This window comes from Apostichopus japonicus, chromosome 7 (genome assembly GCF_037975245.1).
Source record: "Apostichopus japonicus isolate 1M-3 chromosome 7, ASM3797524v1, whole genome shotgun sequence".
NCBI classification, from domain to species: domain Eukaryota; kingdom Metazoa; phylum Echinodermata; class Holothuroidea; order Aspidochirotida; family Stichopodidae; genus Apostichopus; species Apostichopus japonicus.
The window spans coordinates 20,505,266-20,528,258 of NC_092567.1; the positions used below are offsets into that span (position 1 = coordinate 20,505,266).

Sequence of the window (22,993 nt, forward strand, 5' to 3'; positions counted from 1 at the left end):
TGAAACACTGCTACGAAGCCAGGTTGTGTTTCTATAATACATTTAATTACACATTATGTCAGTTCCTCAGATGCAACACAAAACTCTAGGGGGATGGGGGGGGGGGGGTGGTAACACACAACTCATATACATAGCCTAAAGTGATATGTTTACAATTGACAGTGTTACATATTTTTCAAGAACAAATGGTGTTAAACGAATGTCATTGAATGATGCCTTGTTGTTGATATGTAGTTTAAAGAAAGGTAAAACTAATGTCGGTTTGGTCGAGTTATTAGAATTTCATAAAATAATGGAGTAACATTAACACCTTAAACTAGTATAATGAGAAGCTGATGTCATCATCGTTTTTTGGCCCAAAGTAGCATTCCAGAGGAATTAAACATATTTTAAAGGACGAATATCTTCAAAACCGGAATTGCTATACAGAAACACTATCTTACATCCTTTCAACAAATTTCGAAAATTGGTCAGCTAATGGCTCGTGAGCAACCTGCCTGATAGATTAGTTGACATATCATACAGTATCATTACCCTTCCTGCACCTTAAATATACCCTCAGTTTAGTAACTAACTCAGCACACATTTTTTTTCAATGTTATTTTTCCACAATAACATGATATATAAGCTGTCACGATGTTGTAATGATATGTAGCCTCCGGTATAAATGACATGTAAAGGCCACTGATCTAAAAACACAACTATTTGTAAAAAAAATAATGTAAAATGGGTTTGTGGTGAAACTATATAGTTTCGGGAAGCCACATGCCACATTTGCGGTGTGTTCTTTGGTCTGATTACTGGATGGGAATAGGATCAGCTTGATGACAAACAAAACCAAAAAACAAAGAACAAAAACAGAAACGGAAGAAGAAGAAAAAGAAATAGAAATATACCGTTTGGTTTTTGCGGCACCTTCGAGTAGGTCCAGCCGGTGTTAAGGAGCAACAATTCCCATTGTTAAAGAGAAGCATTATAACTATAGATGAAACCATAATCAAAACATTTTGGTTGGGGGACCCATGAAGAATTACAACAAGCTGGTCTCGCTTTCGGCGTCATGAATATGGCCAAACTGAGCTAAAAAATCATGTTATACTTGACTGTATTAAAAGTCATAAAATATAGTTAGGTCTATTTACCAGTCTGAAAGAATTGATTTGCCAACAATATCTACGTAGACCAACGATTCTCAATTAATTTGCTTCGAAGGTCAGAGAGAATCATTGATTGGAGCAAAATGCCAGAGATTCCATACTTGAAAAATCTCACTATTTCGAGATATAGCACCTTGTTCTGGTTATAGGCCGGTACATAGGGGTGCTATATACTATAGGGCCTTACTGGTCCTTCTGTACCCGATTAGTGAAATGGGCCGTGTGGTTGTGGGCTGTATTTATTTTTACGGGCCGGATATGGCCCACTGGCGCCCCAATTTAGAACCCATGTAACGCTCTTATGGCCTACATATATAGCTCTTTAACACGTTCCTTGCAGAGAGATGTATCAAGTTTAGCCTAAGTTGCGTACACGAAATTTCATTTTAATCAGCTTTGGCTGAGGTTAAAGGTTACCCGAGATAATTGCTATACTTGGAGGAAGAAACAAAATCTACATGTTCATAAATATGACTACAGAAAAATTGCCTGATTGCCTGCTATATAGTAAATGATATGATATTATTAAAATTTAATGCTGTACGATATAATAGCGCCATCCTGTATAATTGCAAAAACGTAAAATCCTCTATTCAAGTAATGATAGATTTTGGCTGGAATTGATCTGTATTCAAAAAGAAAAACAATAAATAAATAAAAGATAAATAAAAAGGAAACAAGAAAAAAAAAATTAAATGAAAAAAAAATCCAAACGGAGCAGGAATAGTAGAGAAGTGGAAATAGAAAACGCCTTACTTATCAAATTCATTTCAAGAAATGATTACTTTAAGAATGTGATTATCACTGAGAATGGGTTGGGTGTGTATGTGATAGGGAGGTAGATGTGGGGGGGGGGGGTTGAAATTTATCTGAAAGGACAAGATCATATACCTTATGTTTTCAAATTCTATAGGTTGAATATGGTTGTGAGAGGTGGAGAGGGCGGAGATTGTTTAATTTCCGTGGCTACAACCGTCCCTTTGTATATTTATTCATTGTCTCAGTTTTCATGCACGTTGGAATCATTGTTTAGATACACGACACATAATTGTCCACACACCACGTGTTTTACTCTAACAGAGCTTATATTCGAACCTGCAAAAACAAAATGTTCAGAATTTAACTATCTTTGTACGGAAGCGTATTGCTGCCACACGAAAAAAAGGAAATTTTTTTTCGAAATTATGAATACAAACTTTTCGAAAATATTTCAGACACATCTTCTAAATTTCAGAAAGATTTTCGAAAAAAAGCAAGAAGTTCCGAAAAGATTTTCGAAAAAAAAACTTTTCATAATTTCCAAAAAAGTATTCAATTTTCTTTTTTTCGTGCTGCGGCAATACGCTTCCCTTACACGCTTTCATTTCGTTATGTTTTCATGACAGGCTGTGATCATATCATTTTATCTATAATTGCTATCATAAGATAAAAACGGTTTTTTGTTTTAACAGAAAATAACACTGCAAAAATTTGACGAAGTATAAAAAAGTAAATAAATAAAAATGATACTTTATGTGAAACAAAATTGTGTATTTCCAAATCATTCGTTATATTTAGTATGTCGGGGACTTCACCTAAGATCGATATCACTCTTTGGGCATTCATGATTTTTTTTTATCGTTAATCGCCTAGTCATAGCTTAGCACGACTTTTGGAAGTAAAATGAAAAAAAAAAATAAGGTGGGGGGGGGGACGGGAGGAAAAATGCAAAACAAAAGAGATATGTCTGATTAAATACAACACAACTTCATACCCCACCCGTTCATTCGTTCCTTCTCCATTTGACACCTTGTTCTTCCCCCCATACTTCAAAAGTAACAGAAGCACGGTTGTACTTCGGCGGATCCCAGTTCTTTCCATCATTGGTTAATATCCCCTGACAACCCAAACCCTCACCCCCCGTCCACCCCCTCCTCCACCCGATTTCAAATCGTCCGCCGGGGTAAATATGTAGTTCACTTTAAGGATCTCACAATACGTGCAGCGAGAAAGGCCATCACGATTTGTATTTAGCAATGTTAATTTACTTCCCAGATTAAACCAAATGAATCGGAATTTCACCGATGGAAATGATTGATTTTTGCCAAAGGCGAATGGAATCTATGCGGTCGTGATGGTTTATGTTGGTTGACGCCGTCTGTTGATGTAGATAAATTTTAATCGTGGCAGTATTATTCGGGAGTGATGAGTCACGCTAAAGCTTTCCCATGACTCAACACTCCTGTCTAGGATAGAGAAGTCAATACCTTAGCCCACTTCCATGAATGTACCTCATACTTCGGTATACTTCACCATATGTGTATAGGTTGCTGCTTTAGAGAGCGAGATAGCTATTGTGTTTGGTGGAGATTAAAAGTCATCTGAGGTCAACAGCCGTAGAAATCTTCGAAACGGCTTATCTCCAGGAAAAATAACAGAAATAAAATGAATCTCAGTATGGATGTATCGAACCGCGGGCAGTCTTCCGTCAGTTACATTTAGTCTACCGTCACTAAATTACGGTATAATCCACCCCCTCCCACCCCCAAATCGCAATATCTGTGAAACGCGCAACATTTGGAGTGCTAGCTCAGTGGTTAACGCCGTTGCCTTTCAATCATAAGGTCCCCGGTTCGAGTCACTCCAAGGTTAATGTATGTCGTCCAGTTACAGAGTTGTTGATAATTGACAATTCATAATCATGGACTCGTTAAATATGAATCTAAGAGACTGACTTCGGTCAGCTTGCGGCTTTGATAAGCCAATGGTGGCTTGGCTTCGCGAGTTCCTGCTTGCAGGATGGATCTAAAATACATACATATAGCAGGCGCGTATCCAGGATTTTCAAACCCGGGGGGCGCGAATTACTATCTAAGCGGAGCGCCACCATCGGTTGGCGCGCAGCGTACAAGAAAATTTCTGGTTTTGAAACCCCCCAGATCACCGGAAACGGCACTTCTCGGGCTTGAAATGACCAACCAGATGTACACTTTTTGCCTGAGAACCAAGTATTTCCTAATAGTTTTTTTTTCCATCCATAACCTTTTTGAAGATTATCAACCCGGCACACATCATGTTCGACCTGATCGCATCTCCTGTGGGTCTTTGCTTTTGTAGGTGATTCTACGTCGCGGCCCACAATACCCGTCAGCCCCACTTTTCAAGGTTTTAAGCCCCATATTTGTTCAGAATTTGAAAATTCACATATCTCGTGAATAAACTCACTTCAAAATATACCCATAATCTTGCACAAAATTTCATCTATGGACAACCAATATAGAAAAAACTTCCTTCAACCCCTAACAGACCGGTCAAAATTGCACGAGTAGAGGGAAGTGTGATGTAGAATGTTGGTCAGAAATTTGCGAAAATTCAGACACAGTTAATTTATTGGTGTATAAATATTAAAACCTGTTATAACGGCTATTATAAAACTTGGTTGAAGGAAATGAAAAAATAGCAGATATTTCCGAAACCGAACACTACACACATAGGCGTAGGAGGCGCGGCGGCAGTGGCGGAGCTAGGGGTATTGGTCAGGAGTGGCGAGAATGGTCGGAAGGGGCGCTTTCGACACTATCTAAGCGGAGCGCCACCACTGGTTGGCGCGGAGCGTACAGAAAATTTTTGAGTAAAGATACTCCCTAGATCGCAGGAAATGACCCTTTCCGGGCCTGGCTAATTTGCAGATAAACGAAGAATAAGGTGTCATCGCCAAATTACACCAACAAAATGTGACAAATTTCAATAAGTAGATGAGAGCGCAATAAAAAAGTCAATAATCTAGAATAATTAAAAAGTGGTAAAGAGCTGAAAAAGGCGCCAGCAGTCCATTTGAGTCCGTCAGGGGGGGCATCCGCCCCCTGACCATATGGACGCTCCGCCACTGCGCGGAGGGGGTGCAGGCCCTAATTCGCCATTACTAATGTAAAAGAGAGTTTTGACATAATTGGACCTCCATGCTTTTTATACATCTACATGAGACATGTCGTTGTTTACATTAGCATCCCGCGGTATACTGGGCAATTTTAACGGACCGTGCGGTACATGATGGCATGCGATGTAATAACCGATGCTTGCTTATATGATATTGACATGAACACGTTGAACGCGCGCGAAGCGCGCGAAAAGTTTTGGTTATTTTTTCAGGCAAGTCGGACAGTTTTGAGGCTTTTCATCCTGGAACGCCATTTTCATGCTCACTGATATGATGTGATATCTGCTGTTTGCGTTACAAATTCGAACAGGCGCGTAGCGAGGAATTTGCCAAGGGAGGGGCGAAGCCTGAAGGCAAACTATCTAAGCGTAGCGCCACCATGAGTTGGCGCGAAGCGTACAAGAAAATTTTGGCCGAAAATGTCTCCCAGATCGCTGGAAATGACACTTCCCAGGCCTTGTAAGTTGCATCTAAGCACTTTCTATTTTGAAATTACTTAGCGATATCATTTAAAAAATGCTGAATGGGGGGGGCGGGCGGTCGCCCCCATCCCAAAATGCGTCATGTTCCCCGACGACACGGTCGAGTTCGAGACCAGCCACAGTTGGTTTCATAGCACAATTCTACACACGCGTTATGATAGACCATATATAGTATATATATAGATCATTAGTGAGAGAGGAAAATGGAAACGTCAAAAATGGAGTTGTCGGTGTAAGGGGTAAGGTGAGTCACACTTTTACGAAATCATTGATCCGTCACTGGCTACCCTTCAGCGCTGTAATGATGTCACTGTTCCTCTTTCTCTTCCCGGTGTCTTCGCGTTTTGCTTTTACTCCCTCTTTTTCTCTCTTTCTTCTTTTTCTTTTCCTTTCCTTCCTCTCCTTCTCCTCTTTTTTCCCCTCTTTTTTCCTTTTTTCTTCTCTTTTTTTCTCTTCTCTTTTTCTTACCCGGGGGCGCGCGCCCCCAACGCCCCCCCTGGATACGCACCTGTATAGCCTATCTGGAAACCCACACTTTCAAACCTCACTCAGTGACTGTGACAACTGTGAAGAAATTCGTTCGAACTAAAGGCAGCATTCTGGAATTACACTTATAACTTGACTAACTTCTGTTTCACTTGAGTCCCTATATACACACGCACCCCTACCTCAGCTTATTTCACCCCCATGCAGGCATACTTTTCGTTTGTTAACCCCCTGAACGGATATTTAGCCCTCCGTGCGGATGAGCTAAGTACTTGCTTTTAGTAATCTAATTTCTGATACATTATTTGGGCCTGTTCTTTCGGTTACATCTCTATGTTCCGACGTCTCTATGTTCCGACGACTCTATGTTCCGACATCTCTATGTTCCGACGTCTCTATGTTCCGACAATTTTTTTGGACTCTAATTTTTTTTTTACCCAAAATTTTTCGGACTAAATTTTTTTGGGACAAAATGTTTGACACCAACATGTTTTCGGCCCAACTTTTTTCGGACCAAAATTATTTTTGGCCACTGATTTTGGTCCCAAAAAATTTGAGTACAAACAATTAAATTTCGGGTCACAAGCAATTTTCGGTCACAAGCACTTTTTGGGTCATAACAAACTTTGGGCCCTTTTTTTCCTGAAAAAAAATTTGGTGCGTCCAAAAAATTGTGTCCCCCAAAAAGGTAGGTCAGAAAAAATGTTGGTCCAAAAAAATTAAGTCCCCCCCCAAAAAAAATTGGGGCCCAAAAAATTAAGTCCCCCAAAAAAATTTGGTCCGAAAAATGGGGGACCAAAAAGATTGAGTCTCCCAAAAAAAAATTGGGTCCGAAAAAATTTTGGTAAAAAAAATTAAAGTCCAAACAATTTGTCGGAACATAGAGACGTCGGAACATAGAGACGTCGGAACATAGGGATGTCACCGTTCTTTCACCCCATGCAGTTAGCCAACTGTGGGATGGTTGATAAAAAAATTTTTTTTAGTTTTCTTGTATTCCTGTATTCCTGGTCTTTGAGTGTCGTAATTACTAATTAATTACAAATATGAAGATAAAAGAAATTTCTCAAAACCGTTAATATATATTTATATATATATATATATATATATATATATATATATATATATGTATATATATATATATATATATATGAAGAATCAATCCGGAATAAAGCTGTATAAAAAAAAACACATATATTCTACTTCTTGCCAGGGATAGTGGAGGGGGGAGGGTAGCTGTGGGGGAGAAAGATGTTCTCCCACGGTGTTGAAATTGTGTTTATGGCAATGATAAACAACCCCAAATAACCAGACTAATAATTTACTCCTTAACTTAAAATACCAAATATCATGACAATTTACCATATACGACAGTAGGCTACTCATACCACTTCTCCTTGCTGCTCATGGCATAACATTGCAACTGCAGTCATTTATAAATGAGAAGCTTTTTACCACCCATCCGGAAAATTAACAATGGAAAACATACCAAAACATCTTTAGATAATACACCAGGCAGGGGAGGGTTATGGGAAGGAAACTTGTAGGGGTTCATGTATAGGAAACAAAATAGTTTAAGACATTCAAAGTTATCGCAAGAATGCAAAGCTGACGGTCATGTGACGAACAGATCATCGCGCAGGAGGAATGCTTTGGCAGAATACTTATGCAGCTGCACTTCTTTGAAACATGCGTTATAACTCCTTGTAAAATGGAGATTACGATCTTTCTTCTTTCACTGTCTGCATTCTTGACAATATCTGAAACGTCAGGCTCATTTGATGCTCCAGCAGTCCAGGCCAAGAAGTTGAAAACTGGGACAGGAACAAGCTAATTTTGCACTGCCTCAGTTGTAAGATCGTCGGCTGTTGGTGGCCAGGGCACTGAACTCTGAACTTGCACTTAATTGCAAGGTCCTTCTCAGAATCTGCTGTTTGAAAAGGTGAGAAACAATTTCACACTTGCTAAATAATTGTACACGTGCGTGACAAAAAGAATGGCTGTACACATAATTATGTGAGCAGAGAGATTGTTAAAGCAAAAGCTTACTTTATATAATATATTCAACGAGGGTAACTAGGCCAAATGTCAATGGTAACTGAAGTTACATAGTAAATAACGAGTAGTACTGTATCCTAACACTAACACAGCATTAGGCTAGCCTACGCGTACGAGTACAGGCTATAGCTTCACCGTTCACAAATTCAACACTTTTAAAGCAAAACTTTGAGAACCGTGTGCTTGAATGACTGTAAACAACAGTGGTACTATACAATAGTTGCTGTGATTGGCTAATCGCAGTTCGATCTTACTTCTTCTTCTTTTTTTTCAAAATCGGCGAATTTTAACAGTAAGTTTTCATACCGAAAGACCAAAAAATATCGAAAACAACATTTACATTTGAGATCTATTTAAAATTTGACATCTTAATGCGGGCATGTTGCAGTAGTCCGAAATTTTGATTCACAAAAATGAACAATATCAGCAACTGTTCCTTCCCCACCACCCCCTCCTTTACGGCACGAATTCTGTTATCATGATTAATTAAATCAACATTTAACTTGTGAGGGATCTTTGAACCTCTTCTATCTTAGTCTGAAATAAAGTTAGAGTACTATTTTAAAGTTGCACGCAGATCTATTATCCCGTTCGACAGTTACGTAGTGAGATACCGTGACAGCACCTCTTTTTCTTTCACAATCCTAATTTACGCAAACTGAGGTAAGTTACCACTTTTGTGATAGGCTACATGCATAGGCTATGCAGTCAACTTAGTCAAGTGTAACATATAGGTCTAGTGTTAACTAACTTAAAGGCTTAAAAGGCAAAATTCACTTGGATCGGCCTCACAAATTTCCATTAAACCTCTAATTGAGGCCTATAAAATAATTCTCTTAGTCTCCTATTGAGCATTCGTAGAGATTTTTTCAAATGACTCTTTTAGAGAGAATGCCGTCGTTTGTGGTATTCAACTGTTTTCATGTGTAGGCATAGGCCAAATAGGCCTAGGCTTGGCCTATTAGGTCATGGCCTCCGACCTTCCATCGATCGTTATTCGGGGGGGGGGGTTGTCTTTGATGTCTACAGCTTCAGTTTGTTTCGGGGGGGGGGAGGAGTTACAGTCCCCTTTAATGGGAGTTGCTTTCAAGTGCCCTTATAGCCACACTCCCTTATAAATGAAATCCTCCATTCGACTCTTGTACTTCCATAACTTGAACTCCCCTTGCTTAATCAGTTTGGAGGAGGGGGGGGGGGGGGCTTTTACCACTCTCCACCTTTAAAATAATGTGTACAACATGTCTAAAACCAGGGGCGGGATTTGATGTGTGAACGTGGGAGGGCGTGGCGTTTGGGGAGGAGTCTAATGAGAGATTTTTTAATTTTATAAAGCCCCTATATGTTATATGTTGCAATATTTACAGGGTATTTCCCAGTAGGCCTACTACTTGTATATTTACAAATGTAATTAAGCTATATGCATGAAATTGTTGCCAGATTTGTTAAGCGACATAAAAAGTAACAAACGGTCCTGGAATTAAATAAGAATCGTGTTACAATGAGTCGATCTTTTTGTATAGCTTGTGTCATGACATTTCCCCCATGTAATCCCGCATATGTCTAAAACCATTAAGTAGGCCTATAATAAGCTACTTTTACTCTAGAAGAAGTAATTTGACCGAAGTTCACTTTCGGTAGAGAAAAGTGAAAGCAATCCACAAAAGAGTGAGTGTCGATTAATGTAAAATATAACAGTTGAAACCACATTATTTAAAAAGGAAAAAATAATGAAACTTCTAATGTTATTTAAATATATTTATACCTACCGACAGTTTTGCAGTATAGATGATAAGAGGATTTTCAACAATTTTAATTTTCTTCTCTCTTCCAGTTCAATTTAAGAGTGGCGCATATTTTGATTATACAGAAATTCTCTTGCATTCCAAATATGGAGGCAACAATGTCCAATCTACCATTCCTTGTATATAAGGACAAATATCACCTACCAATATTTACAACTGCCGAGTATCTTGAAGAATTCGAAGCTATGGAAGTCAGAGAAGATGATGTATTTATTGTCACTTATCCCAAAAGTGGTAAGACTTAGGGCCTTTCGTTTTTTTAATTTTGTAAGGTTGGGGGAGACGGTGGGGGGGAGGTAGATTTGGTATTTAAATAGGTACGTTCACTCACGTGGTGAATATATATGATTCAATATAGGGAAAAGGTCGATCGTACTAAAAGTTGTCCTTCAGTCCGCCACCGCAATATTGCAAATATGTTTTAAAATATTATTTTGAGAGAAAGTATAGTCACTATTTTCTGATGAAATAGGCGTAACTTCGAAAGATACGGCATTGCAAACTATCTAAGCGTAGCGCCACCATAACAGTGCCATAGCGTACAAGAACATTTTGACTGAAAATGCCTCCCAGATCGCTGGAAATGACACTTCCCAGGCCTTGTAAGTTGCATCTTAGCATTTTCTCTTTGAAATTACTAGCGATATCATAAAAACATACAAAAAATATGCTCAAAGAGGGGGGAGGGGCTGCCCCTTCCCCCTTGGCTACGTGCCTGGCTGTACCTCTGATTTCTTCTTAGGTACCCACTGGATGCAAGAAATGGTGCACCAAATTTTCGCAGACGGTCAACCAGAGAAAGTCACCGCCAACGAACGGCGTCTCGTCGTCGAGATGGCCGATGTGAGAACACCAGATCTCGTCAGTGAAACCGATCCAGGATTTAGATTAATGAAGGACTTACCTTCCCCCAGGGTATTTCCAACTCACGTGGTGTGCCCACTTTTACCGAGGATGATTTGGCAGAAACAATGCAAGGTTCGAATTTCAATACACCATTTCTATTGTTCTTTTCTTCCGGTCTTCACTCCTGTATACCTGTAGGTATAGAAGTATAAATTATGGTATAATCTGCCATGTTCTGTTCTTACTTGCTGTTACCATGGAGCTCTGTTTATAGCTCCATGCTGTTACTATAGTGTTAGTGTCGTAGTCGTAAGCTAGATCTTCAATTAGTTATGATTATGTAACTTTACTCACCAAGCCCCCTTCTTATTTCCCTTAAGGTTAGACCTATATGTCGAAAATGAGAATGTATAATTTTTTTTACCCTATTTTTTCTTCTCTTCTACTGTAGATGATTTATGTGTATAGACATCCAAAAGATGTCATTGTTTCCTTTTATAACTTCCATCGAGTACTTGCGGAGAGATTTGCTGGTTTGACGATCCCGGATACACCGCATCAGTTCGAACAATTCTTCACCGCCTGTCTTGATGGACAAAGTAAGCGTAGGCCATAAACTAAATGTATTTTTAAAGCGCACAAACTGTTGTTCTTACGTTCTTTAAAAATTTACGATGCATTTAAGTATTAGGTGCACCTTGACTTGTTAATACCTCCCCGCCCCCTTCTTGCCAATCCGGGTCGCTGGCTTGTCAGATAAACTGTTTCAGTCAAGACAAATGACGTCATATCTTTGACACAGGTTACGTGCTTCGCCAACAACCCCCCCCCCCCCCCCACAAAAAAAACACATTTTCATTACAGTCTTGCGTATAATTAACAGCTGCGATATAATCAGAGCTAATTTTGATTTAAAGTTTTTAACGCTTTTAAATTTTTTATTTGGTTTAGCTTTGTATGTTTTGTGATGTTTTGTTTACCTATTCTTGACGTGACTTTTGATCTTGCTTCGCCCTAATGTCAACAGGTATAAGATACAAATGATTTCTCTTCTTAAGTTATGACATGAAGACAGATTGAATTAAAGGCATAAACACGCGTAAATCGGCAACAAAAACCTACATGGGAATAATAAACAAGACTAAAACTTGAAAAGTACAAACCATTTTATTTTGGCTAGAATGTGATTCGACTCATTGATCTCAGGAATTCCAATTCTTCATCTCAGCTAACTGCATGATCTATATATCTACCTCTTACGTGTGCAGTGACCACCCCTCCCGGTGGTTAGGCTGTAACTCTGTTTTTATCGCGGGTTTTTTTTGTTCGTATTTTTTTTTAGTTGAATATGGTTCCTGGTTTGATCATATACTCAGCTACGAGCAACACAGAGAAAAAGACTTCTTCATCTTTGTGTCTTACGAAGACATGAAAAAGGTGAGAATGAACTAAACCTCTCCCACAGTTAATATCCGAAAAGCTGTGTTAGTTCAATTTGTAATAAATCGATCGATGGACCTAGCTATATCTGTTTTGGTGCTTGTTAATCCAAGATATTGAGGTAGGTGGCATGTTAGGCTAGGTTAAAGGAAGTATACTGCTTAATTTCACTGAGCCGGCTGACTGACGATAAAACGTCAACTCAGAAGAAAAGTTTGTTAGAAAGTTTATCAATTTATTCATTTTATCTTTTTGATTGGTTTAAGTAGAATAACCATACCATAGTGAGCCAAGTTGGTAGGTTTCTTGGAAGAGAACTGAAAGAAGACACGGTAGAGAGAATTGTAGAGAACTCGTCTTTCAAATCGATGAAAGGAAAATTTCAAAAAGATGAAGACGTCGAAAGAATTGATCTCGATGTTTTCTTGAACAAAGGTAAATTACTACCTTTAATTTGCACATTCATATTAAACGAAATCTTGTTGTGCTTTATTATTACATCTGTCTACTTTTCATCAAATCCACAGGCCATTTTCTAATAAATTTATATACACGGGACGTACCCAGAAAGGGACTCATATTTTTCTTTCATTTTTTTTCTGAAACACCCTTCTAAAATGGTACATTACATATTTACAACTCACCGTAGTTTCACATATAAGAGGTTGTAGTCATATTTATGCTATGCATATTCAATACCTGTTAATGCATATATGAGATCGAATTCAGTGTCTGAGACGATAAAAGTGGAATGAAGGAAGCGCTTCTTTCCCTGCCATTCTGAAAGCTGGCGCTCTTTCATTTCCAACTCTGGAACGAATTAGCTACCGGAGCTCTGCTCAACGAATGATTCACATACTAACGTATATAGAGTCACATTATCATTATTATTTGTCGGTCGTCAACGCTTGCGATAGGTGAAAAGTAGAATTTCTACCGTAATACTATTGTCGAAAAACATTAGTTTGATAGAACAATGAATTCGTTAGTGAAATGTTTAAAAATATGTGATTATTGTCACCTACAGAGGTAACCGAACTCAAGTGTAGGCCTATTTTCCTCTCACAGCCTTTCCACGATAAATAACCCTGATTAACCCAAGTTGTTCTTTTAACAGGAGAGATGAACCAGTGGCAGAGTCGTTTCACAAAAGAACAAAATAAAAGATGTGACGAAATGTTTCTACGCAAGATGAAGAATTGCGATTTGACTAGATGCTATGCACCAGTTAGTTCTGTTTTGTGATTAGAATTCAAAAGTTGTCATATATGTATGTATATATATATATATATATATATATATATATATATATTGTTATATATATATTGTTATATATATATAAGTATATTGTTTGTCGAAACGATAAATGCTTGTGTGTGTGTATTTTTATACAAGGAGACGCCGATATAGTTAAACTTAACTATTCTGAAACTTGTTTTTGCCGTTGTGAACTCGGCAGACTGAAATCAGCTGAAAACAAATTTTTTATTAGTTGCTGCAATAATTATTTTTAATTAATTTTTTTTGGGGGGGGGAGGCGATTCTACACCTCTGTGGACATTCGGGGAACAACGTTCAGTCGGGGAATTTTTTATTTTGACCACTTCTTGTTCGGATTCGTCTACTTTTTGTAAATATTAATTTTGCCAAGAAGCTACATCAAATTAAAATTTATCGGAAATTAATCACACTATAAAGTAAGAAATTTTATGGCACTGTAATACAATACACACAAACTTATTGTATAGATTTTATATTTACAATGATACAAATACTGGTATTAATCCAAGTTTGATTATTATGACACTTTTCGTTTTCAATAAGTCCATTTTTATATATATTTTTTTTGTTTGGCTCATCAATCAAAGTGGCGGAACTACTGAGTCGAACACATCATGCGGGAAGGGAAGTGATCTTCCATAAATATGCTTCTGTGTAATGTATCCTCACCTCCCCCACCCCCTCTCTTCCACATCAACTATCCTTGGTAGTACCATAAAATGGACTCGAGAAATAACAGTCAAAAACAACCGAGTTCACATTTTCTCCACAAAATATATTTCAGTTTTATTAAATAAAAATTTGACAAAAGGTAACATGAAAAACTTATGGTCCTTTGTCCAGCTTATCAAGGCAAGAGTGAAGTGTGAAAGGCAGGCAGATCGAGATAGAAGGAAAGAAGTTTGCCTATCAAAGACAAAGAAATAAAGCCTCATGCCATAATCTTAAATTTAAATGTAAAACATACCAAAACATCTTTAGATAATAAACCAGGCAGGGGAGGGTTATTCAGGCGCGTAGCCAGGAATTTGCCAAAGGAGAGGCGAAAGTGTAGATTCGGCATTGCAAACTATCTAAGCGTAGCGCCACCATAAGTTGGCGCGAAGCGTACAAGAAAGTTTTGGTTGAAAATGCCTTCTAGATCGCTGGAAATGGCTACGCGCCTGGGGTTATTGGAAGGAAAATGGCAGGGGTTCATGTAGGAAACGAAATAGTTTAAGTCATTCAAAGTTATCGCAAGAATGCAAAGCTGACGGTCATGTGACGAACAGATTACCGCGCCCGAGGAATGCTTTGGCAGATTAATAATGCAGCTGCGCTTCTTTGAAACGTGCAGTATAACTCCTTGTAAAATGGAGATTACGATCTTTCTTCTTTCACTGTCTGCAATCTTGACAATACCTGAAACGTCAGGCTCATTTGATGAGCCAGCAGTCCAGGCCAAGAGGTTGAAAACTGGGACAGGAACAAGCTAATTCTGCACTGCCTCATTTGTAAGATCGTCGGCTGTTGGTGGCCAGTGTACTGAACTCTGAACTTCTCAGAATCTGCTGTTTGAAAAGGTGAGAAACAATTTCACAGAATTGTACACGTGCGTGACAAAAAGAATGGCTGCAGTACACACTATGTGAGCAGAGAGATTTGTAAAGCAAAAGCTTATTTTATATGTCATCGTTGCCGATGTGAGTTACTTCCTTAGCGTGACCAAAGGGAAATTTCCGCTTGGTCGAGGTCGGGCAAAGGTCAATACTGCTCTACACTGGTGACCTTTTAAACCCGCCCCCTTGTTTTGCATACTCATGTAATCGATGCACACTTACGCAATCGATGCATACTGACGTATTATGTGAGGTACATGTGCTTCATTCCTCTCCTGGTTCAGAGAGGCGTCGCATTTGCTCCTATAGCACTGTTCCTTAGTATAAAGACGCCGTAAACCCCAGAAAGCCGCCGTAAACCCCAGAAAGCCGCAGTTAACCCCAGAAAGCCGCAGTTAACCCCAGAAAGCCGTAATTAATCCCAGAAAGCCGTAGTTAATCCCTGTAAACCCATGTACACCGCAGTTTGTCGTGCGGTTGGTTTTGCCCGGTAACGATTGTAAGTTAAGTTATAATTACCAAGAATGTAATTGTCATCAACCTTTCTCTATGTTTTGTTTCATGTTACCAAATGTTATTTGTTATACTTCTTCCTTTTGTGCAGTAAATATAAGGAGAACTATAATGCATTGTTATGTTATTATTGATTTGTGCAAAGTCATGTATTTGTTTCACCAATGTTTGTATATTGAGGTTTTAATATATTTACTTTATATTTTTTCACCGTGGTTCTGTTGAGCCACGCGTGTAATAAATGGGTTAAAACCTACGACCATACTTGTTCAACTTCATTGAGCGTCGTCTCGGTGACATTGAAAAAATCGGTAAACGGAGGGTAACTATAGGCCAAATGTCAATGGTAACTGAAGTTACATAGTAAATAACGAGTAGTAGGCTACTGTATCCTAACACTAACACAGTATATTAGGCTATAGCCTACGAGTAGGAGTACAGGCTAGGCTTCACCGTTCACAAATTCAACACATTTAAAGCTAAACTTTGAGAACCGTGCGCTTGACATGATTGTTAACAACAGTGGTACTATACAATAGTTGCTGTGATTGGCTAATCGCAATTCCTACATCTTTTTTTTTTTTAAAATCGGCGAAATTCTATCATTGTTCATACCAAAAGACCCAAAAATATCGAAACCAACATCTACATTTGAGATCTATTTAAAATTTGACATCTTTATCCGGGCATGTTGCAGTAATCCGAAATTTTATTTCACAAAAATGAACAATATGAGCAACCATCCTATCCCCACTATCTGAATTCCGAAATTTGACAAAGATACGTATACGGCACGAATTCTGTTATCATGATGATTTAAATCAACATTTAACTTGTGAGCGATCTTTGTACCTCTTAAAGCTTAGTCTGAAATAAAGTTAGCGTACTATTTTTTAAGTTGCACGCAGATCTATCATCCCGTTCGACAGTTACGCAGTGAGATACAGCACATATGCTGCCCTATGCTATAGCCTACTCTTTTTCTTTCACAATCCTCATTTACGCAAACTGAGGTAAGTTACCACTTTTGTGATAGGCTACATGCATAGGCTATGGAGTCAACTTAGTCAAGTGTAACATAGGCCTAGTGTTAAAGGCTTTAATGTCAACATACAGACCTCACAAATTTCCATTTGAAACCTCTAATTGTGGCCTATAAAATAATTCTCTCTGAGTCTCCTATAGAGCATTTGTAAAAAGTTTTTTTTTTTCAAATGACCTTTTCAGAGAGAATGCGTCAAAGTTTGTGGTATTCAGCTGTTTTTATGTGTAGGCATAGGCCTAGGCTAGGCCAATATAAGGTCATGGCCTCCCACTTCCCATCGTTATTCCATCTTCATTTTTATTTCGGGGTGGGGGGGGGGGAGCCACAGAGGCACAGACCTCCTTATACGGGAGTCGCTTTCAAGTGCCTAAATGCATGGCCACACTCCCTTAAGAATGAAATACTCCATTCGACTCTTGCACTTCCATTAACGTATAAGCCCCTTGCTAAATCAGTTTGGAGGAGGCAATTTGACCACTCTCCACCTTTAAAATAATGTGTACAACATGTCTAAAACCAGGGGCGGGATTTGATGTGTGAACGTGGGAGGGCGTGGCGTTTGGGGAGGACTCGTCTAATGAGAGATTTTGGGATTTTATAAAGCCCCTATATGTAATATGGTGCAATATTTATAGGGTATATATCCCAGTAGTCCTAGTTGTATATTTGAAAATGTAAATATGCTATCTGCATGAAAGTGTTGCCAGATTTATTAAGCGACATAAAAAGTAACAAACGGTCCTGGATTTAAATAAGAATGGTGTTGCAATGAGTCGATCTTTTGTATAGCTTGTGCTTGTGTCATGACATTTCCCCCATGTAATCCCGCCTATATCTAAAACCATTAAGTAGGCCTATAATAAGCTACTTTTACTCTATAAGAAGTAATTTGACCGATGTTCACTTTCGGTAGAGAAAAGTGAAAGCAATCCACAAAAGAGTGCGTGTCGATTAATGTAAAATATAACAGTTGAAACCACATTATTTAAAAAGAAAAAAATAATGAAACTTCTAATGTTATTTAAATATATTGACCTATCGACAGTTTTGCAGTATAGATGATAAGAGGATTTTCAAACAATTTTTATTTTCTTCTCTCTTCTATAGTTCAATTTAAGAGTGCATATTTTGATTATACAGAAATTCTCTTGCATTCCGAATATGGAGGCAACAATGTCCAATCTACCATTCCTTGTATATAAGGACAAATATCACCTACCAATATTTACAACTGCCGAGTATGTTGAAGAATTCGAAGCTATGGAAGTCAGAGAAGATGATGTATTTATTGTCACTTATCCCAAAAGTGGTAAGACTTAGGGCCTTTCGTTTTTTAATTTTGTGAGGTTGGGGGGGACGGTGGGGGGGGGGAGGTAGATTTGGTATTTAAATAGGTACGTTCACTCACGTGGTGAATATATATGATTCAATATAGGGAAAAGGTCGATCGTACTAAAAGTTGTCCTTCAGTCCGCCACCGCAATATTGCAAATATGTTTTAAAATATTATTTTGAGAGAAAGTATAGTCACTATTTTCTGATGAAATAGACGTAACTTCGAAAGATACGGCATTGCAAACAATCTAAGCTTAGCGCCACCATAAATTGGCGCGAAGCGTACAAGAACATTTTGACTGAAAATGCCTCCCAGATCGCTGGAAATGACACTTCCCAGGCCTTGTAAGTTGCATCTTAGCATTTTCTCTTTGAAATTACTAGCGATATCATAAAAACATACAAAAAATATGCTCAAAGAGGGGGGGCTGCCCCCTTCCCCCCTTGGCTACGTGCCTGGCTGTACCTCTGATTTCTTCTTAGGTACCCACTGGATGCAAGAAATGGTGCACCTAATTTTCGCAGACGGTCAACCAGAGAAAGTCACCGCCAACGAACGGCGTCTCGTCGTCGAGATGGCCGATGTGAGAACACCAGATCTCGTCAGTGAAACCGATCCAGGATTCAGATTAATGAAGGACTTACCTTCCCCCAGGGTATTTTCAACTCACTTGGTGTGCCCACTTTTACCGAGGATGATTTGGCAGAAACAATGCAAGGTTTGAATTATATATATACACCATTTCTATTTTTCTTAACTTCCGATCTTCACTCCTGTATACCTGTATAGAGGTATAGGTTATGGTACAGTCTGCCTGGTTCTGTTCTTACTTGCTGTTAGGTGTCGTAGTCGGAAGCTAGATCGACCATTACTAGTTATGATTATGTAACTATACTATACTCATCAAGCCCCCTTCTTATTTCCCTTAAGGTTAGACCTATGTCGAAAATGAGAATGTATCATTTTCTTTATACCATTTTTTCTTCTGTTTTTCTTCTGTAGATGATTTATGTGTATAGACATCCAAAAGATGTCATTGTTTCCTTTTATAACTTCCATCGAGTTCTTAAGGAGAGGTTTGCTGGTTTGACGATCCCGGATACACCGGATCAGTTCGAACTATTCTTCACCGCCTGTCTTGATGGACAAAGTAAGCTTAGGCTATGTATTTTGAAAGCGCAAAAGCTGTTGTTCTCACGTTCTTTCAAAATTTACGATGCATTTACGTATGAGGTGCACCTGGACTTCTTAATACCTCCCCGCCCCTTCCTGCCAATCCGGGTCGCTGGCTTGTCAGATAAACTGTTTCATATCATTTCAACGGTGCATTCAAGACAAATGACGTCATATCTTTGACCTAGGTTACGTGCTTCGCTAAAAAACAAAAAAATAAAAAACAAAAACACCACATTTCAATACACTCTTGCGTATAATAAATAGGTATAAAATCAGAGAAAATTTTACTTTTAAAGTTTTAACCGCTTTTTGAGTTTTGATTTTTTTTATTTAGTTTAGCCTTGTATGTTTTTTATGTTTTTTAATACCATTTCTTGACTTACTTTTGATCTTGCTTCGCCCTAATATCAACAGGTATAAGATACAAATGATTTCTCTTCTTAAGTTATGACATGAAGACAGATTGCATTAAAGGCATAAACACGCGTAAATCGACAACAAAAACCTACATGGGAATAATAAACAAGACTAAAACTCGAAAAGGACAAACCATTTTGTTTTAGCTAAAATGTGATTCGACTCATTGATCTCAGAAATTACAATTCTTCATCTCAACTAACTGCATGGTCTATAGATCTATCTCTTTGTGTATGTGCAGTGACCACCCCTCCCGGATGTTGGGCTGTAACTCTGTTTTTATCGCGGTTTTTTTTTTCGTTTTTTTTTTATTCAGTTGAATATGGTTCCTGGTTTGATCATTTACTCAGCTACGAGCAACACAGAGAAAAAGACTTCTTCCTCTTTGTGTCTTACGAAGACATGAAAAAGGTGAGAATGAACTAAACTTCTCCGTACAGTTCATATCCGAAAAACTGTGTTAGGTTCAATATATAAAAAATCGATCGATGGACCTAGCTATATCTGTTTTGGTGCTTGTTAATCCAACATATTGAGATAGGTGGCATGTTAGGCTAGGTTAAAGGAAGTATACTGCTTAATTTCTGAGCCGGCTGACTGACGATAAAACGTAAACCCAGAAGCAAAGTTTGTTAGAAAGTTTATCAATTTATTCATTTTATCTTTTTGATTGGTTTAAATAGAATATCCATACCATAGTGAGCCAAGTTGGTAAGTTTCTTGGAAGAGAACTGAACGAAGACACGGTAGAGAGAATTGTAGAGAACTCGTCTTTCCAATCGATGAAAGGAAAATTTCAAAAAGATGAAAACGTCGAAAGAACGGATCTCGATGTTTTCTTAAACAAAGGTAATTTACTACCTTTTAATTTGCACATTCATATTAAACGAAATCTTGTTGTGCTTGATTATTAGCTTAAGTGTTCAAACATCTGTCTACTTTTCATCAAATCCACAGGCCATTTTCTAATCAATTAATGTCCCGGGACGTACCCAGAAAAGGGACCCACATTTTTCTTTAATTTTTTTTGCTGAAACACCCTTCTAAAATTGTACATTACATATATACAACTCACCGTTTTTCACAGATTATAGGTTATAGTTATTTATGCTATGCATATATATTCAATACCTGTTTATGCATATGAGATCGAATTCTGTGTCTGAGACGATAAACTGGAATGAAGGAAGGGCTTCTTTCCCTGCCATTCTGAAAGCAGGCGCTCTTTCATTTCCAACTCTGGAACGAACTTAGCTACCGCTCTGCTCAACGAATGATTCACGTAGGCTACTAACGGATATATAGTTTTATTATGCGTCGGTCGTCAACGCTTGCGGATAAGTACAAAGTAAAATTAGGCCTAAGTCTATCGTGATACCATTGTCGAAAAACATTAGTTTGATAGAACAATGAATTGGTTGGTGAAATGTTTAAAAATATGTGATTATTGTCACCTACAGAGGTAACCGAACTCAAGTGTAAGCCTACTTTCCCCTCACAGCCTTTCCACGATAAATAACCCTGATTTCCTTTGCTTCTTTTAACAGGAGAGATGAACCAGTGGCAGAGTCGTTTCACAAAAGAACAAAATAAAAGATGTGACGAAATGTTTCTACGAAAGATGAAGGATTGTGATTTGACTAGATGCTATGCACCTGTTCAGTGACGTAGGAAGGTACTTCTGAGCGGGGGGGGGGGGGGGCTGAAGACTGATGGCTGGCCTGGGGGAGGGGGTGTCCCCTCCCCCTTTGGAATTTTTTTGCATTTCCAGGTGGCCTCAGATGCAATTGGGTGCAATATAGCACACTTCAACTCCCACTCCATTTTGTAAAGAATTTTGCATTTTCACCGGGCCTTAAATGCAATTTGGTGCTCCAAATGAGATTTTTTCTCATTTGGAAATGAAAAAGGGGTATTCTGACTTGCGGAGCGGGGGGGGGCGGAATGATACTTCCGCCCCCATATTTTTCACTGGGGGGGGGGGGGCTGGCGCCCCCCAGCCCCCCCCCCCCGGTTCCTACGCCCTTGCACCTGTTAGTTCTGTTTGTGATTAGAATTCAAAAGTTGCCATTGCTTTCCGGTGTAGAACTAAAATTGTTAGAAATTAAGTTATCTTATAAATATATCGTTTAGCTTTTTTAAAAGTTTCAAATGATTGAACATTTCGATGTTTCAAATCAACGCCCTATGAACGAAAAATAACTAAATATACCCAAAGCTATTACTCAAGTGTAGGCCTACTTTCCTCTCATAGCCTTTCCACGATAAATAACCCTGATTACCTTTGCTTCACTTTTAACAGGAGAGATGAACCAGTGGCAGAGTCGTTTCACGAAAGAACAAAATAAAAGATGTGACGAAATGTTTCTACGCAAGATGAAGAATTGCGATTTGACTAGATGCTATGCACCAGTTAGTTCTGTTTGTGATTAGCATTCACAAGTTGCCATATATATATATAAATATACGCACGCATATGCTGCGCATTTTAATATTCGAAATAAGTGAAGTCCAGTAGTTCATAATCACGCAATCAATAACCGAATACCAGGGTAAAAAATAGCGACTAATATTTATTATAAAATCATTATACATTGGACCTCTATTTGTTTGTATTATTGCAGTGCGCATGCACGCTACAATATTGGGATTAGCCTGCTTCATCATCTACATGGCTGAATTATTGCATGGATTCATTATTATGAAACTTTTCGTTTTTAATAAGTCCATTTATATATATATATATTTGTTTGGCTCATCAATCAACGTGGCGGAACTAATGAGTCGAACACACCATGCGGGAAGGGAAGTGATCTTCCATAAATATGCTGCTGTTTTATATATCCTCCGCCCCCCACCCCCCTCCTCCCCCTCTTTCCCACATCAACTATCCTTGGTAGTACAATAAAATGGACTCGAGAAATAACAGGGTAAAAAACAACCAAGTTCACATTTTCTCCACAAAATATATTTCAGTCTTATTAAATAAAAATTTGACAAAAGGTAACATGAAAAACTTTTGGTCCTTTGTCCAGCTTATCAAGGCAAGAGTGAAGTGTGAAAGGCAGGCAGATCGAGATAGAAGGAAAGAAATTTGCCTATCAAAGACAAGGAAATAAAGCCTCATGCCATAATCTTAACCCATTGAGATTACACTTACGGTCAGGGGTCACCGAAAAACGGAAAGAAAATAAAACTAGGTACAGGAGTACAATCAGCATGAATATTCAAACATCAAGGAATGTTCTCCCAAAAACAAAACTCAGCACCATCTAATACGCAAAGGTCCTTCAGAATCTATAATTACATTACGGAAACAAAAAAATGAAAAAAAAATGAAAAAAAATGAAAAAAAATGAAAAAAAATGAAAAAAAAATGAAAAAAAAATGAAAAAAAAATGAAAAAAAAATGAAAAAAAAAATGAAAAAAAATGAAAAAA

The 22,993-nt window shown here is 38.3% G+C and overlaps 2 protein-coding genes across 3 annotated transcripts; both read left to right on the plus strand.

The window, feature by feature from the left end:
• The first annotated feature begins 7,699 nt into the window (after nucleotides 1–7,699).
• LOC139969699 (sulfotransferase 1A1-like) lies at nucleotides 7,700–14,150 on the plus strand. 2 transcript variants are annotated; one of them, XM_071974851.1, is made up of 7 exons: nucleotides 7,700–7,983; nucleotides 9,931–10,135; nucleotides 10,644–10,879; nucleotides 11,199–11,346; nucleotides 12,090–12,184; nucleotides 12,457–12,622; nucleotides 13,305–14,150. In XM_071974851.1, exons 2-7 carry the CDS (start codon nucleotides 9,988–9,990, stop codon nucleotides 13,430–13,432), a joined length of 921 nt encoding a protein of 306 aa, XP_071830952.1. In that variant the 5' UTR covers nucleotides 7,700–7,983; nucleotides 9,931–9,987; the 3' UTR covers nucleotides 13,433–14,150. The 2 variants fall into 2 exon arrangements, with proteins under 2 accessions (XP_071830952.1, XP_071830950.1); XM_071974849.1 differs by lacking the exon at nucleotides 7,700–7,983 and adding an exon at nucleotides 8,417–8,762.
• Nucleotides 14,151–16,178: 2,028 nt separating this feature from the next.
• Nucleotides 16,179–22,436, plus strand: LOC139969700 (amine sulfotransferase-like). The gene is made up of 8 exons (XM_071974852.1): nucleotides 16,179–16,592; nucleotides 17,732–17,933; nucleotides 18,443–18,678; nucleotides 18,963–19,110; nucleotides 19,870–19,964; nucleotides 20,237–20,402; nucleotides 21,101–21,228; nucleotides 21,856–22,436. Exons 2-7 carry the CDS (start codon nucleotides 17,786–17,788, stop codon nucleotides 21,217–21,219), a joined length of 912 nt encoding a protein of 303 aa, XP_071830953.1. The 5' UTR covers nucleotides 16,179–16,592; nucleotides 17,732–17,785; the 3' UTR covers nucleotides 21,220–21,228; nucleotides 21,856–22,436.
• Nucleotides 22,437–22,993: the final 557 nt, after the last annotated feature.